General features: G+C 35.1%; 1 protein-coding gene across 1 annotated transcript in view; it reads right to left on the bottom strand.

Annotated features, from left to right (window-relative positions):
- Positions 1–18,703, bottom strand: part of LOC149771756 (serine/threonine-protein phosphatase 5-like) — a 53,746-nt gene that overhangs the window by 16,379 nt on the left and 18,664 nt on the right. The window contains exons 6-10 of the mRNA XM_089948168.1: positions 18,141–18,206; positions 11,980–12,078; positions 7,963–8,068; positions 7,257–7,317; positions 3,084–3,165 (exon numbers count right to left, since the gene is read on the bottom strand). Of these exons, the coding sequence (XP_089804294.1) occupies positions 3,084–3,165; positions 7,257–7,317; positions 7,963–8,068; positions 11,980–12,078; positions 18,141–18,206 (414 nt within the window). The remainder of the gene's footprint in view (positions 1–3,083; positions 3,166–7,256; positions 7,318–7,962; positions 8,069–11,979; positions 12,079–18,140; positions 18,207–18,703) is intronic.

The raw sequence follows: 18,703 nt of genomic DNA, 5'->3' as shown, positions 1-18,703 counted from the left end.
AGATTGAATGTACAATAAGCACAAAGACTGAATGAACAATAACCACAAAGATTGAATGAACAATAAGCACAAAGACTGAATGGACAATAAGCACAAAGACAGAATGGACAATAATCACAAAGACTGAATGGACAATGAGCACAAAGATTGAAGGGACAATAAGCACAAAGACTGAATGGACAATAGACACAAAGACTGAATGAACAATAAGCACTAAGACTGAATGGACAATAAGCACAAAGATTGAATGTACAATAAGCACAAAGACTGAATGAACAATAACCACAAAGATTGAATGAACAATAAGCACAAAGACTGAATGGACAATAAACACAAAGACAGAATGAACAATAACCACAAAGATTGAATGGACAATAAGCACAAAGACAGAATGGACAATAATCACAAAGACTGAATGGACAATGAGCACAAAGACAGAATGGACAATAATCACAAAGACTGAATGGACAATAAGCACAAAGACAGAATGGACAATAAGCACAAAGACAGAATGGACAATAACCACAAAGATTGAATGAACAATAAGCACAAAGACTGAATGGACAATAAGCACAAAGACAGAATGAACAACAACCACAAAGACTGAATGGACAATAAGCACAATGACTGAATGGACAATAAGCACAAAGACTGAATGAACAATAACCACAAAGATTGAATGAACAATAAGCACAAAGACTGAATGGACAATAAGCACAAAGACTGAATGGACAATAAGCACAAAGACAGAATGGACAATAAGAACAAAGACTGAATGGACAATAAGCACAAAGACTGAATGAACAATAACCACAAAGATTGAATGAACAATAAGCACAAAGACTGAATGGACAATAAGCACAAAGACAGAATGGACAATAATCACAAAGACTGAATGGACAATGAGCACAAAGATTGAAGGGACAATAAGCACAAAGACTGAATGGACAATAGACACAAAGACTGAATGAACAATAAGCACTAAGACTGAATGGACAATAAGCACAAAGATTGAATGTACAATAAGCACAAAGACTGAATGAACAATAACCACAAAGATTGAATGAACAATAAGCACAAAGACTGAATGAACAATAACCACAAAGACTGAATGGACAATAAGCAGACTGAAATGCTTATAGTTACTGTAAATGACTAATGTGAAACTTTAGCAACAGTCTGATGTACCCAAAAAAAACATCAATCATATCAACGGATATTTTTAAAAAAATGCATAATTACTAGAAAGTCAGGGCATGCAAATTGACCTCAAGGGACTGCATGTTGATCCAACAGTCGAAGCATTGCTGTCAAACATATGACCTTTGCCCAAAAGGTCACAAGAATTAACGAGCACTTCATGGAAAGTTTTGAGTAAGCTTCATAGCGATTTATCGAAAGTATGAAGACAATCCATCACGAGGGTTAGCACATTTTTTATATAGCCAAAACCTTAACACAAATTTTCTTTCACTGTGATCTTGATCCCAAGGTCAATGGGGTAAGTGAGCATATCATAGAATGAATTGTCTTAGCTATATAACTGCAAGAACAAACTTAAAGACCTAATAATGTTCCCTACTTTAAAATTTACACCATGTTTTTATGTTTTTTAATTTCATGATGTTTGTTTCCTGTAATAATATCATTATATATGTTTTTCTTGTTATAGGTGTTGTCTAATGTTGTAAAGCGCTTAGAGCTTCTAAAGATTAGGTGCTAGACAAAGTCCTCATTATTATTATTATCATTATTATTATTATAACAATTCATCCCATGTGTGAACAAAAAGAGTTTAGGAAATATAAACAAAAAAAACTTGGACAATACCTTAACATAAGCTTTCCATGGCTATGACCTTGACCCTGAAGTTAAGGTGTCTTGCAAGAAAGACACAGAATGAACTGTCTTAGCTCTAAAATGAGTCATGCCTAATATCATGAGAATTTGTCAAGGTTTTAGAAAATGTATTATCTTGAAAAACTTTAACCAAACCTTAAATTGTTGCTGACAATACTGACAAAAATGCACCAGTGATGGACAAGTGAGCAGCATGTCTTACTTTCCACTAAAGTGGACTCAACAAATGTAAACTGTAATAGTTTTTTTTTAATATAAAACATTTCTGCAAATTATCCTAACTTGCAGTTTTAAATTTACCCAAGTAGTAAATTCACTTTTAACAAATTGCCTTTAAATATGCCTTTAGAAATGATTTGCTTGTTTATTTTTTAAGCTATGCACCGTGTGTTTTGTCCAAATGTATCCATGTATTATGATATGTTTGTATGTCTTGCAAACCATGTTTTGATTTACTGTCTTTATTGTTCTTTATGTAATATCGGTGAAAAGCTCTTTAAAGATGATGTCAGATTATTGTTTAAGTCATGCTGACTTTAAATAAATCCCATTCTAATGTCAGTGGTTGCAAAAACACATTGAATGGCCATCCGCCTTAAAATCTCTTCCTCAAAAACATAACCAGCTTGAACAAATGCTAATATGCTAATCAAGACTACAACGTTATACCAATTAACTCAGTAGACCAGAATGCTAATCAGGACTACAACGTTATACCAATTAACTCAGTAGACCAGAATGCTAATCAGGACTACAACGTTATACCAATTAACTCAGTAGACCAGTATGCTAATCAGGACTACAACGTTATACCAATTAACTCAGTAGACCAGAATGCTAATCAGGACTACAACGTTATACCAATTAACTCAGTAGACCAGTATGCTAATCAGGACTACAACGTTATACCAATTAACTCAGTAGACCAGTATACTAATCAGGACTACAACGTTATACCAATTAACTCAGTAGACCAGTATGCTGAGGTATATATTGTCTTACCCAATACACATGCAAATTCTGGACCAAAATGACCTAGCAATTTAGTTAGTTTACCAGCTTTTTCAAGAATCAGTCCAGACAGGTTTCAGTATACTCGTTTCGACTCGTTTCAGTATGAGTGTTTTAGTTGCTGCAGTAACCTGCCGTAGCGAGACAAATACCATGATCAATGTAGGCGGCAAAATATGAGACTGGCTGACAGATAGAAAACTGTATCTTACCAATATTCTGTTGTTTATGCAGTGTGCAAGAGGCAGCCAGTTGAAAACCTCTGTAAACAGATCTGCCATCTGGGTGGTGAATGTACTGATAGTTAAGGAATCATCATAACAACAGCAAACAACAGTACATATTCTTAACAGAATGAAAGAAATCAAACTGAAGAAAGACGTGGATGATAAGGTGGGGAATGAACAGATAAAAAGCAAAACGGCAGAAACTGTGATGGCATGTATAACAAAATGAAGATGACAGAAGAGCAATTTAGAAAATGGTGCTCCCTCATTTGCATGCTGTCAATTGGAGACATACAAGTACCCTTATATTATATGTCAGGGAACTAAGGGATGTTCCAACTGCCATTAAAATCCAACAAGCAAGCCAACAAAATGTCTGTATAGTGTTTGTGCATTAGAACACAAAAACTAGTCAATGTAAAGAAGTGAAATCACAGTGTATGTATTGGCACTGAATGGTACATAATGTTATTAACTGTCATAGGATCCTAATTAAAAGTCAAGTTCTACAAATGTTAAAAAGAATCATACTTAGTTCTGACAAGAAATGAGCAAACTGAAATTAAATAAGTAACAATGATAAAATAAACTCTGACCAAGTTAATGGGATTCATGACTATACCCCTGGTATAAGATAGGCAGTTGAATACTGAGGGGATTTAGAATGAAAGACCAGGATGTAAAATGTAATGAAATGGCCAATGTAATTCATGCAAAATAGACTAGGAAATCTTATGTACAGTCATCTGTCTTAAACCCCATTTCCAATACTCAATCAATTAATAACAAAATAAAGCTGTATTTGAACAAAGGTCATAAGAGACCAATTTTATCACATATTATCTACTTCAGGTAGGTTTGATTGTCAAAAAAAAAATTAAAATTCTAAGAGATAGTTTAAAAGAAAGAATAACACAATACATGGATTGCAAGATACAAGAATGCTTATAATGAAACAACAAAAATATTATTCCATATGAATAAAAATAAATAAATATAGTAACACTTTCCTTTCTTTGCAGCAGCTCAAAATCATTTGTGCACATTTGTAAGATTTATTTCATAATGCCTTTCTGTTGAATTTGATCTAAATATTTTGGTGACTTTATTTTAAAAGGGCATAACAAGATTCTATGTTTAATAGTGTCAACCATTTCTCTGACTGATTCATTAAATTGTTTATACGTAAATGGTCTTGATAATACACTGTAATAAGTTCTCTGTAAACTTTGGTCACAATTATTCATGCAGTATTTGAGAAGTCATTTAATGATTTTATATTTTAGGAATTGCACCCATCTATGGGTCAGAAGGAACTGTACCCATCAATGGGTCAGAAAGAACTGTACCCATCCATGGGTCAGAAGGTACTGTACCCATCAATGGGTCAGAAGGAACTGTACCCATCAGTGGATCAGAAGGAACTGTACCCATCAATGAGTCAGAAGGAACTGTACCCATCCATGGGTCAGAAGGAACTGTATCCATCCATGGGTGAAAAGGAACTGTACCCATCAATGGGTCAGAAGGAACTGTGCCCATCAATGGGTCAAAAGGAACTGTACTCATCAATGGGTCAGAAGGAGCTGTACCCATCCATGGGTCAGAAGGTACTGTACCCATCAATGGGTCAGAAGGAACTGTACCCATCAGTGGATCAGAAGGAACTGTACCCATCAATGAGTCAGAAGGAACTGTACCCATCCACGGGTCAGAAGAAACTGTATCCATCCATGGGTGAAAAGGAACTGTACCCATCAATGGGTCAGAAGGAACTGTGCCCATCAATGGGCCAAAAGGATCTGTACTCATCAATGGGTCAGAAGGAGCTGTACCCATCCATGGGTCAGAAGAAGCTATACCCATCCATGGGTCAGAAGGAACTGTACCCATCCATGGGTCAGAAGGAACTGTACCCATCAATGGGTCAGAAGGAGCTGTACCCATCCATGGGTCAGAAGGAACTGTACCCATCCATGCGTCAAAAGGAACTGTACCCATCCATGGGTCAGAAGGAGCTGTACCCATCCATGGGTCAGAAGGAGCTGTACCCATCCATGGGTCGGAAGGAACTGTACCCATCCATGGGTCAGAAGGAACTGTACCCATCATTGGGTCAGAAGGAACTGTACCCATCAATGGGTCGGAAGGAACTGTACCCATCCATGGGTCAGAAGCTACTGTACCCATTAATGGGTCAGAAGGAACTGTACCCATCAATCGGTCAGAAGGACTTTTACCCATCAATGGGTCAGAAGTATCTGTACCCATCAATGGGTCAGAAGGTACTGTACCCATCCATGGGTCAGAAGGTACTGTACTCATCAATGGGTCAGAGTATCTGTACCCATCAATCGGTCAGAAGGATTTTTACCCATCAATGGGTCAGAAGTATCTGTACCCATCAATGGGTCAGAAGGCAGATATTATGTAAGATTAATTTAAACTGAATACTTACAATGTCCTGATATGAGGATGATACTTAAAGACTGACTGTGATGAACTATGGATGCATGGCAATTACAGTATTCTCACTTGGTCTCATGGCCAGATCAGCAATGGTTGCAAGGTGATTACACTATTATTACTTGGTCTTATAGCTTTTTGAGTTATAGATGTAAGGTAATTACAATATTCTCACTTGTCTTATGGTCAGATGAGCTATGTATGTAAGGTAATTGCAGTGGAAACTGTCTTGAAAGACCACCCCTTCTGCCTGAACACAATGGTCACTCAAGACAGGTGGTCTCTCATAGCAGGTCATAATACTATATAATCAATAAATCTGTACATGAAGAACCTGGTCTCTCAAGACAGGTGGTCTCTCAAGACAGGTTTTACTGTACAATATTCTCACTTGATCTCATGGCCGGATGAGCAATGTATGAAAGGTAATTACAATATTCTTACTTGGTCTTATGGCTAGATGAGCTATGGATGTAAGGCATTTACATTATCTTCCCTTGGTCTAATGGCCAGACAAGCTATGGATGTAAGGCAATTACAGTATTCTCATTTGGTGCGTGTGTGTGTGATTCAAATTTTTAATGCAGCTTTAACAATTTTTCAGTCATATTGTTACGATGTCTGCAGTGGGACAGTTTAAAGTGATGTCCAGCACTGGGGCATCATGCCGCAGACACATAGCATGATGTCCCACCCATTCACATTATCCTGACACCTGGCTGACTAGTCCTAGCACTAACAGCTTAATGCTGAGCGCCTAGTGAGTCAGCTGTTAGTACCATTTTTATAAGTCTTTGGTATGACTCGGCTGGGGTTCGAACCCATTACCTCCTGCATCCAAAATAGATGCTCTAACAACTAGAATCATTTGGTCTTATGGCCAGATGGATGCATGGTAATTACAGTATTCTCACTTCTTCTTATGGCCAGATGAGCTATGGATGTTGTTGTTGTTGTGGAGTTTAACACCATTTTTCAGCACACGATAGGCTATACATGGCGGAAAATATTAATGGTGGCGGAAGAACCTGGGAAAAGCCCGGAAAGAACCACCAACCCACGAGAAGCTACTTGCAAGCTTTCTCACATACCCACATTGGCTGAATCCTAGACTCGAACCGCCGCAGACAGAGGTGAGATGGCAGTGATCTGTAATGAAGAGCGCTTTAGACCACTCGGGGCCACAGCTATGGGTGTAAAGCAATTACGATATTTTCATTTTGGTCTTATGTCCTGATGAGCTAAATCTAGAAAGAACAAGCAAACATAAGATTTATGTTTTGCATCAAATATATATGCCACCAATGCAGCATATGAAAGTCTAACTCGTATATAAATAAAACATACATATTAAATTTTGTCTACCTCAGCTGAGTTTGCATATCAGTACAAATATACCCATTAAATTTTGTCTACCTCAGCTGATTTTGGCTATCAGTACAAATAGACCCATTAAATTGTGTCTACCTCAGCTGATTTTGCATATCAGTACAAATATACCCATTAAATTGTGTCTATTTCAGCTGATTTTGGCATCTTTCTAGGAAGGACATTGTTAAAAAAAAGTCAGAAACATTCAAAAATGTATAAAACTTTACAAATTATAGAAATGGGTTACTGCAGCTGCAGCATGATTAACTACTAAATTTCAGGTCATTAATAATGCAATAGTCCAACACTGTTAAAGGATATTTTGATTTTACTTCCCCTTCAAATCCATACATTTGATTCATTGTTGCACTTTCATGATTTCCTGCAAATAGAGAACCAAAATAAATAATTGTGCACATTTCAAACAACAATGATAAACCACTTGTGACAGCTTTGTAAATGATACATAACAATTGTTTAGTGATTACTGGATTAAATTTTTCAACCTATGATATTTTTTTGAAAAATCCGATAATTGTATTCAGTTCAGAAAGAAAGAAAGACAGAAGATTACCACAAATATAACTTCCAAAAATAAAAAAATACCTTTTTTGTATTTGTTAAAATTAAATGAGGCAGAAAAACACTAAACTGGTCAATATAGCTAAAATGATTTAAAACTTACTTGACTTTAGGAAATTAAAACTGAAATCATATTTTGGTCAAGTGATACATTTACTGGACACTAATGACCTGAATTTCTTATAATAAAAGCAAACAATATTATTTTACTTTTAAAATTGTCCTCAAACCTAATTTTAAACACTAATCAACATTAAGTAGGTAAAAATAGTAAAAATTTCAAGCATCTGCTATATTAAAACAAGAGTTCCATAAAATGCTATGCCTATGATAATATGGCCATTGAAAAAATAATACATTTCATATATGCTTGACAGACAGGACAAAACACAGATAAGTTAATTAAAAATACAAATTATAATACTCTTTAATCACCTTCACATACCTCTGGCCATGTAGAAGTGATCTGGATAAAGAAGTTTAAAACTAAAGAGAACTAGTATACACTCCACAGAGAAGGATCCTCTGTCGACAAAATCTCCATTGAACAGCTGATACATGTGTCAAGGAAATAAGCGTTTCGCAGTAGGAGACGTCTTGCCCACAATTAGACTACAATAATGAAGGTTTCTGATGATGGCAAAACAGGAATACAGAGTGTATCAGCTCACAAACATTAGATATACGGAGTTATATCAAAGTTTACCTTAAATACAGAACTGATAAAAATGATACTAAGACAAGACAGGAACTTTCAGCGTATTATACAGACCAGAAAGGATGTCCAAGGGTATCACACAAGCCAGACAGGAACTCCCAGGGTATTACACAAGCCAGACAGGAACGCTCAAGGTATTGCACAACCCAGAGAGAAACTCCTTAAGTATTACACTGATCGCACAGGAACTCCCAGGGTTTTACACAACCCAGGCAGGAACTTCCTGAGAAATACACAGATAAGGCAGGAACTCCCTAGGTATTACACAGATCACACAGGATCTCCCAGGGTATTACACAACCTAGGCAGGAACTTCCTGAGAAATACACAGGTAAGGCAGGAACTCCCTGGGTATTAGACAGACCACACAGGAACTCCCAGGGTTTTACACAACCCAGGCAGGAACTTCCTGAGAAATATACAGATAAGACAGGAACTCTCTGGGTATTAGACAGACTACACAGAAACTCCCAGTGTTTCATACAACCCAGACAGGAACTCCCTGGGTATTAGACAGACCACACAGGCACTCCGTGTTTTACACAACCTAGGCAGAAACTCTCAGAATAAAACACAGACAAGACAGAAACTCTTAGTGTATCAAAACATAAATAGTAAAACTATCATAGAATTTTACATAAACAGTAACACTATCATAGAATTTAACATAAACAGTAACACAATCGTAGAATTTAACATATATAGTAACACTATCGTAGAATTTAACATAAATAGTAACACTATAATAGAATTTAACATAAACAGTAACACTATCATAGAATTTAACATAAATAGTAATACTACTGTAGAATTTAACATAAATAGTAACACTATCGTAGAATTTAACATAAACAGTAACACTATCGTAGAATTTCACATAAATAGTAACACTATCAAGGAATTTAACATAAACAGTAACACTATCGTAAAATTTAACATAAATAGTAACACTATCATAGAATTTAACTTGCGTACAGAAGCTAATAAAGAAGATATGCAAGTTAAAAAATAAGGTCAACACAGCATTTAACATTTTTTATAAGGATGTAACAACTTTCTCACTACAATGTCCAGAAAGGAACTCCCAGGGTATTACACAGTCCTGACAGGAAATCCCAGGATATTATACAATCCAGAGAGAAGCTCCCCGGGTTACAATATTAGACAATTGGTTTTACTGTCCAAAACTTACAGCTATATATATCAATTAATGAACATGATAGAAGACTTCAACAAAAATAAACCTACTGCATTTTAATGCCATCACCACTGCAAATATGACAGCCATGTCTCACCAATTACAGGCAAAACAATAAATCATTCAAATAATTTTCATCTTGAATCACACTCTAAAGAGAAACATAATTTACAAGTGTAAAGCAATCTTAAATGGTAAAAAATAAACTTGTCTATGTATGTATGTATGTATGTATGTATGTATGTATGTATGTATGGTTAGCAGCACATTAATGGCTATATGCTGGCAAATAAAAGATATGTTCTAAAAGTGTTAAAAATAAATAATCACCAAAAAACTTTGGAGACTTCGCAAATAAATATAAATTACTATAAGATAAAAGAGGTAAGATAAATATTTTAAAATTCTTTAAAAGGTATTTACAGTGTAAGATAAAAATAGGTAAAATCTGTCAAATTTAGACTCAAACTTTTTTAATATAAACTACATTCTCATTTAAAAAATAACAATGATTTTATCTGCTGGTACATCATCGTGAAATTTTTCAATGGAGTTTACAACACATACCTCCTTCACCCTGGGTGGAAGTTAATACTCAACAAACATATGTTCCACTGTCAATGAACAATGGTTGAGTATGCATTCTGGTTGATATTCACCATTCAGGAGGTATGCACAATCCAAGTACACATATCATATATGCCATTGGTCCAATACTACCTCATTTCTGTTTTGCATCTTATATGCCATTGCTCCAATGCTACCTCATCTGTGTCGTGTCCTATATGCTATTAGCCCAACACTACTTCATCTGTGTTGTGTCCTATATGCTATTGGCCCAACACTACCTCATTTGTGTTGCATCCTATATGCTATTGGCCCAACACTACCTCATTTGTGTTGTATCCTATATGCTATTGGCCCAACACCTCATTTGTGTTGCATCCTATATGCTATTGGCCCAACACTACCTCATTTGTGTTGCATCCTATATGCTATTGGCCCAACACTACCTCATTTGTATTGCATCCTATATGCTATTGGCCCAACACTACCTCATCTGTGTTGTGTCCTATATGCTATTAGCCCAACACTACCTCATCTGTGTTGTGTCCTATATGCTATTAGCCCAACACTACCTGTCCTATACGAATTAATTGAATTTACTCTGAAAAATGAAAGGATTTGTTGAGGACCTTTTACACTGGCAGGACAAATATTATTTTGGGGAATAAAGAATTTTACAGACTAACTGTTCCTACTTTTAGGTCAGGATGAATTCTTGTGCCAAAAGGTGGAATGAAATTTAGTTTCTGTGTGTACAAGATTTAGTATTTTGGCCTAAAGGTAACACCATGTGCTGGATTAGCTAAGAAAGGACAACTCATCCAAAGTAGGAGTGAGCTAAACCTTCTTCCGGGTGGCCAAAGTAAAGAAGAACGACGTGAAGTTGCTGCTGGGTCTGCCATCAAATCATAGCTAGTTAGCAATCACACAAATCTCCCAAAAGGGCATGAAAGATGGACTAATGCAAATGAGAATCCTAATGTCTGGAAAGAGACATGCACCTTAACACCGACCATGACCAACTCAGATGAGATCAAGGCCAAATTTTTTGAAAACCTGGAGTCTCTTACTGCAGAAGTACCAAATGCAGACAAATTCATCATCAGATTATTTGGTATCATTATAGAGCAAAACTGTCTACTTTTCTGTAATACCACCCATTTAGGTGAATCTTAAATGACTTTGACACAACAGAGCCCTGAAATAGAATACAACCTCATGGTACATAAATGTGGCACCAGGGGTTAATGAGCTAACAAGGATTTTGGGAATTTTTCACAAATTGTCAAGGAGTGGCTATTTTTTTAATTTATGTGCAATATTGCTGCATAAATGATCAAAAACACAAGGAATATTCAAATGTGGTAATGTCATTAAAATTCTCCCATTAAATAATGAAAATATTCTTAAATCTGATTCTGAAAAGTGAAATGTCTGTTTTTTGTAAGAAAACTGGTATGTTGCCATTACTCTTACAGATACAAGAAAAAAGGTAAAGTCTAATTCTCTAATAGGTATACAACATAAATGGTAAAAAAAATAAATTTCTCTAATAGGTATACAACATAAAGGGTAAAAAATATAAATTTCTCTAATAGGTACACAACAAAAAGGATAAAAAAATATAAATTTCTCTAATAGGTACACAACATAAAGGGTAAAAAAATAAAAATTTCTCTAATATGTATATAATATAAAGGGTAAAGAAATTTCATTCTCTAGTAGGTACACAAAAAAAGGTACAGAAATCTAATTCTCAAATAGGTATATAACATACAGAAAAAAGTAAAGACGTATAATTTTCTAATAGGTAATAACATAAAAGCTTAAAGTAAAAATGCAAAGTCCTTAAAATAAAGAATCAATATTTGCCATGACATTCTTTAACCTCTATCAGGATGGATCTTCCATTTAGAGGCCTGCAGAGCTCTTATTACCATGTTATGTTCAGTACATGTATTACACACGCAAAAGGATACGTAAGGGTTTGACTCAGAAGGTATACCATTAAGTTCAAATATATTCAACAAATCATAATACTGGCCATGAATATCACCACACACTGTGAACTTCTTACCCTGAAAAACAGAGAAGTGGAACTGTTACAAGAGTTATATGAGATGAAGAAATTACAGGTAACTATAACACAAGAATGTAGTCTGAATAATCACTATTGCATGAAAAGCAGATCACTAGATCAATTTTACTAATGAAATGTATGCATTGCCAAAGATGCATGTTTTGATTTGTTAAAGGATGCTGCCATATCTAGAAGCTGATATTCAAGGGTTTGAAAACTAAAGTAACACTGCCAAGAGATCAATGACTGCCAAAATGAAGAACTAGCCTATTGGACAAATGTTGATTAAAAAATTGCTAAGAGATTTAAACAGTATCTAAAAAACTAGATTCTTGAAATCTGTGGTAAATTCAAGCCATATACAAGTGCTGTTCCACTACTGTACAAGAATCTGTTAGAACTTTAATATGGTCCTAGAATTAACACAAGCTTCTTGAAGGGATTGATGCTCTAATATCCAAAAGGAATTTACAGGAATGCAAGATAAAACCATTTCTTCTATGTAACTGCTGAGTGCTAAAACCATCTCTGATGTTCTCACGTGAGAAGACTATTTAAATTAGTACAGAGGCAGGCATACTTATGTAAGACTTACACTATTTTTGCTTTAAACCCATTAGAAGGATTTTGGTGAAAATCCCTTGGTGATATGATCATCCATTCATGGTTTTTGTGTACATATAGGTCTGTTTGGGTTTAATACTATTGTTCATGATAGGTTATACATAGCATCCAGTATACCTGGCAGTGAAAAAACCCTGGAAGAACCACCAACATATGAGATGCTACTGGCAAACTTTTTCACACACCCATGTTGTCTGAGTCAAGACTTGAACCCATGAGGAAAGCGGTGACATGTGATTTAAAAGGGCCAAATGCCTTAGACTGCTTGGCCACCCAGGTCTTGTCATCCATTCAGAAAAATTAGCGACAAGATTTTTAATCTCTTCATTATGGCTGTCATATTTGAGGCCAAATTGGCACCATTTTCTTTCAGGACCAACTAGATGTCATAATCAGTCTTCTAGTGAAAACACTGTGTTGATATGAATTTTAACTTAGGATGTGTAGCATTAACAAACTTTTCAAAATGGCTGCCTTTATGGCCTCATTGGATGTCAGATCAGCACCATTTCATTTAGTAACAACTAGATCATCATAAGAAGTCTTCTTGTGAAAACCCAATGTTAATATGATTTTCCATGTAGGAGGATTAGTGATAAAAGTTTAAAGACAGGTATCAGAGCAGCATAGTTTTTATTTAAGAGCAACTATGAAAAACTATGAAAATCTTCTGGTGAAAACCTTATGTTGATATGACTTTCTGTTGAGAAGTAGCAGTAACAAAAGTTTCAAGATGGCTGCTGTGGTGACCATGCTGGAAGTCAGACTGGCACCATTTCATTTAGGACTAACTAAACATTATAAGGATTCTGTTGAAAACACCAGGCCAATAATGACTTCCATTCAGCGGAACTAGCAATAACAAGATTCTGAAGATGGCCACCACATTGGATGTCATAACGGTACTTTTTACTAGACATATATGAAGTCTTTCAATGAAAACCCCATGGTACCATGACCATCTGTTCAGGAGAAGAGGCATCCATTCAAAAGAAGTGGCAATAACAAGATTTTCAAGATGACCATATTGGACATCTGAGGTGCACCATTTTCGATGAAGACCAACAAAATGATCTGATAATTGTGTGGAAAGTTTCAAAGCAATACAAGGTGTAGCAACAACAAAATTGTAATAACGAATGGATGCACATCAAAAGAAATATCAGACCACATACAGCAGACAATATGCTATCCCATAGGCCTTTCTGGTCTATGACATGTAGAGCTACAAATTATCCTGATAAATACACTCTAAGAAAATGTTAAATGTCAGATTTCTATGACCAAAGACACAACAGACAAAATGTACGTTGTACGGGCAGCCTTTTGCAATACTTGGCAGCTAAGCTGATCTCATTTAATATATTCCTGCCCATTAAGGCACCTGAACATCATGTCTGTGCATAAAAGTCAGACCAGGAGCATGGATGGTTATATACTACAATATGAGTCAGAATTTCATTACTTTTACAGTTTCTTGCCATGCCTGGATGGACAGAAGTGTATCCTTTTCATTCTTGTTTGTTTGTTTTTTCCACTAGTTCAACACACTTGCTACAAGCATAATTTTATCACACTGCCAACAATTTTACAAGCCATGGGCAAGTCAAAACATTTTCCTTGCTTATTCTATTGTAGCATGTCACTGCATCCAACTAAGATCAGCTGATTCTTCCATTCAGTAAGGTCAGTCTAAGTGCTTAAGATGCTCATTATTTTCCAATTCAGCACAACATAAAACATCTGCCTGACACATGATTCAACAGGGCTAACATAAATCTTCTCATATTCATAAGTGACAGGTGAAGAAGGGTGCAACTTTTGGAAGAAACAAGCCCCACTTGACAAATGAAATTTTAAGATAATTATTTTTAAAACAGATGAAAACTTGTATTTTCTCTAATCAATGGTGTTCTTTATTTTGAAGTTGTTGCAGTTGACATAACATAATCGATGGAAGTAACATTTGCTGCCATTTGCCTACAAGTACATCTGTTTTTAATGAGTTGCTATCAAACAATCACTTATGTAATATGAACATGTAACCATTTGATATCATTTCACATAAATTACATGTAACCATCTGAAGTCATTTCACATAAATTACATGTAACCATTTGATGTGATTTCACATAAATTACATGTAACCATCTGATGTCATTTCACATAAATTACATGTAAGCATTCCATACATCATTAATGTTCCATAATTTCCAACACTAAGAATATACATTTTTCAGATTTATTGACTGGTTATTAATAAAACTTTGCATTTAGTGCAGCTCTTTCAGAAATGAAGTGATGTACTAGATAATATGGAGTAGTTTGTAAAGTGGTTTAAGTCCGTATTTCTAAAGGTAACAAGATGTGATTTCTGCAAGCATTTGTCAGCATCAGTATATGTGTCTACTATGCTAATCTGAAAAGCATACATTTTCGTGGTGGACATATGGAAAATTACAGAAAAGGAAAAAGAATAACCATAAATGCAAGCAGAGAAAAGAAAAGTTGCAGAAAAAGCAGTATGATTCTTACAAGCATAGGAAAATTATTCAACAGGCAAGGCTAGTGGAATCTAATTGCTGGAGTATGATGATGAGTCCAGTTCACTATTTTATCAAGTTTGTTGTAATTATCCAATGATACCAGACTGGAAATTATCCTTAGTTAAGAGTGTAATTATCCAATGATACCAGACTGAAAATTATCCTTAGTTAAGAGTGTAATTATCCAATGATACCAGACTGGAAATTATCCTTAGTTAAGAGTGTAATTATCCAATGATACCAGACTGAAAATTATCCTTAATTAAGAGTGTAATTATCCAATGATACCAGACTGAAAATTATCCTTAATTAAGAGTGTAATTATCCAATGATACCAGACTGAAAATTATCCTTAATTAAGAGTGTAATTATCCAATGATACCAGACTGAAAATTATCCTTAATTAAGAGTGTAATTATCCAATGACACCAGACTGAAAATTATCCTTAGTTAAGAGCATAAGGGGTACATTTATGAAAGAATCATTGGAACTAAATTATCGAGGTCAGAAACACATACATTTCATAGATCATGAAATAGCATTAGAAACAACTGAATATACAGATACAATGCCAAATCATCAAAAAATTATTGCACAAAAAGCTTTGATTTTTAGTCTTTAGAATTTTGCACAAGTATTGGAAGAGTAAAATCTATGCAGAATGAGTACAAGTTATGTCACTTGTTTAATCTACATCAAAGAGAACCTAAAATGTTCAATATATTTCCCGTCATGCCAATGGATCCCAATTAGGAGTGGTGATGACAATGAAGCGGAATACAAAGAGGGCTTATGTATTACGATCAAAGTATTATTGAAAGAACATACTATACTAGAAAAACTCAGTTTCTTCTTCAAATATGTTACCTGATTGCAATACCCAAGATGAATATGTAAAAGGTAGAAGGAGTTAATTCCCTTACCCCCGAAAGGCCATCTTCAATCCCCTAAAGTATGTAAGACAGCTTAAAATATCTGTGATGTAATGACTATATTATACTAACATCTGTGATGTAGTGACTATATTATACATACATCTGTGATGTAATGACTATTATATTTACATCTGTGATGTAGTGTGTGTGTGATTTTGATTTTTAACATAGCTTTAACAATTTTTCAGTCATATCGCTACAATGTCTGCAGTGTGGCAGTTTATAGTGATGTCTAGCACTGAGGCATCATGCCGCAGACATGTAGCATGATGTCCCAGCCAATCACATTATCCTGACACCAGGCCAACCAGTCCTAACACTAACCTCTTAATGCTGAGTGCCAAGCAAGGCAGCTGTTGGTACCATTTTTGTAAGTCTTTGGTATGACTCTGCTGGGGATCGAACCCACGACCTCCGCATCCGAGGCAGAGACTCTAACCACTAGGCCACCCGAGTGGTTGGGATGTAGTGACTAAATTATACTTACATCTGTGACATAATGAATTTATTATACCAACATCTGTGAGGTAATGACTATATTATACCAACATCTTTGATGCAATGACTGTATTATGCCAACATCTGTGAGGTAATGACTATATTATACTTACTTATCACATAATTCAGTTTTCCTATAGTATATGCATTTTCATATTTTTTACATTACGTGTTACATATCACTTTATGTGATTCTGATTGGTTCAAATAAGCCAATGAAATTTTTGTGCAGTGTTCTCCTTACTGATTGGCTGTGATCATGAGAAACCATTATAACCATGCCTTCTTGAATTTTTTGTTTTCAATGAACATTTTGGTGGCCATTCTTTTACTCAAGTCACAAATGGGAATTGGGGAAAAATTGTCTTGTCTGCCTGGCTATAGCCAATTTACCCCCACAGAGGTTTGTTATATCCTGCATAACAATATTATAATATGAAAAATGGCGCAAAACTCCAAGATGTAAATCCAATCAATCAATCAGTCAAGAAGAAGAAGCAAAACTAAGGGTATGGCTCAGTTGATAGCGCGTGTGAGGGGTGTGGTGGAGGGGTGTGGTATACCTGTAACATTGGATTCACCCTATACACAAACATGGCTTAAATGTTAACTTACAGAAGGAAATAAACTCACCTCTGTTAACAGAAGAATGTGAACATAAACCGGTCTCCCAACTGACAGAGCTTTATCCAACCACAACATATTTACACAGTAAAAACGTAATGCAAATCTGACTCAAAAAGAAAGATATTTTCTGTACTGATACAAATCAAATACTGCAAAAATCCGGTCACATTACAGTAAATATGGGAATTTCTGCATCCAGCAATCCTCCTTTCACAAGAATATCGCAAAAAGGTAACGTTTAGTTGTGAAAGTGACACTTTAGGGTAAACATTGATCATGTACTGTAGGCCTACTCTAACCGGTACTGTGTACCATATCAAACAATGTGACATTACACACATTGGACATTCTGTGTTGAAAAACGAGTTTGTCTTTGTAAAATGTTCAGTTCATTTGGATGGACACTTGTCCTTTGATTTATAGTCTATAAAACAGTAGAATCTACTTTTACTAGTTCAACTTTGTTTGTGACAAATTTTTGTGCACAACAACTGAAAGGTACAGAGTCTGTCAGAATGAATGAAATTATAAATTCTTCTTTCTATCTAAATAATTTTGAATGAAATAAACACTATGCGATAAAAAGAACCTCAAATGGGTAATGATTTAATATTAAATTTATGAAACTCATGTAATAATGTCCAACTTTTGCTCACCAAGGCTTGTAAAAGCTAGACATTATTCAACTCATTTCATAAATTCAATATTAAATCATTACCCATTTGAGATTGTCTATGTATGTGATGTAGTGACTATATTATACTTACATCTGTGATATAATGACTAGATAATACTTACATCGGTGATATAATGACTAGATAATACTTACATCTGGGATGGTAATATCCACTAGACTAGGCTGTTTCATAAATATTTCACGCACTTGCAACAATATCTGAAAACAGAAGCAGCAGAAAATAACACTGGCTATCGATTACCAACAAAATATTTCACATCACACAAAATATTGTACAATCTGATTGTAATCAAATACATGTACATGAAAATATGCAAATACAAAAAATAAGATTATACCAGGTACTTATATAAATATATCAACTTATATTATTATTAAACAGATTTTACAGTATAATCCAATTAATTACAACACCCAAAACATAAATAGATGGATGTTAAAATAATTGTGCATCCCACTGTTACTTGTATATACAGTATAGTACACACTGTGTGTAACGCCTGAGTAAGATTATAAAATGTATGTCATTACTAATGTAGTCATCCAAGACCATGTGTCTAAAGTGTAGGTCTAAGCAAATACAAGACCATGTGTCTAAAGTGTAGGTCAAAGCAAACCCAAGACCATGTGTCTAAAGTGTAGGTCAAAGCAGATCCAAGACCATATGTCTAAAGTGTAGGTCTAAGCAAATCCAA

The sequence above is a fragment of the Sinohyriopsis cumingii genome, unplaced genomic scaffold (genome assembly GCF_028554795.1).
Source record: "Sinohyriopsis cumingii isolate HCF-2022 unplaced genomic scaffold, ASM2855479v2 utg001699l, whole genome shotgun sequence".
Taxonomy (NCBI): domain Eukaryota; kingdom Metazoa; phylum Mollusca; class Bivalvia; order Unionida; family Unionidae; genus Sinohyriopsis; species Sinohyriopsis cumingii.
Note: the sequence above shows the minus strand (reverse complement) of the source record. Positions and strands in the feature narration are given on the sequence as shown.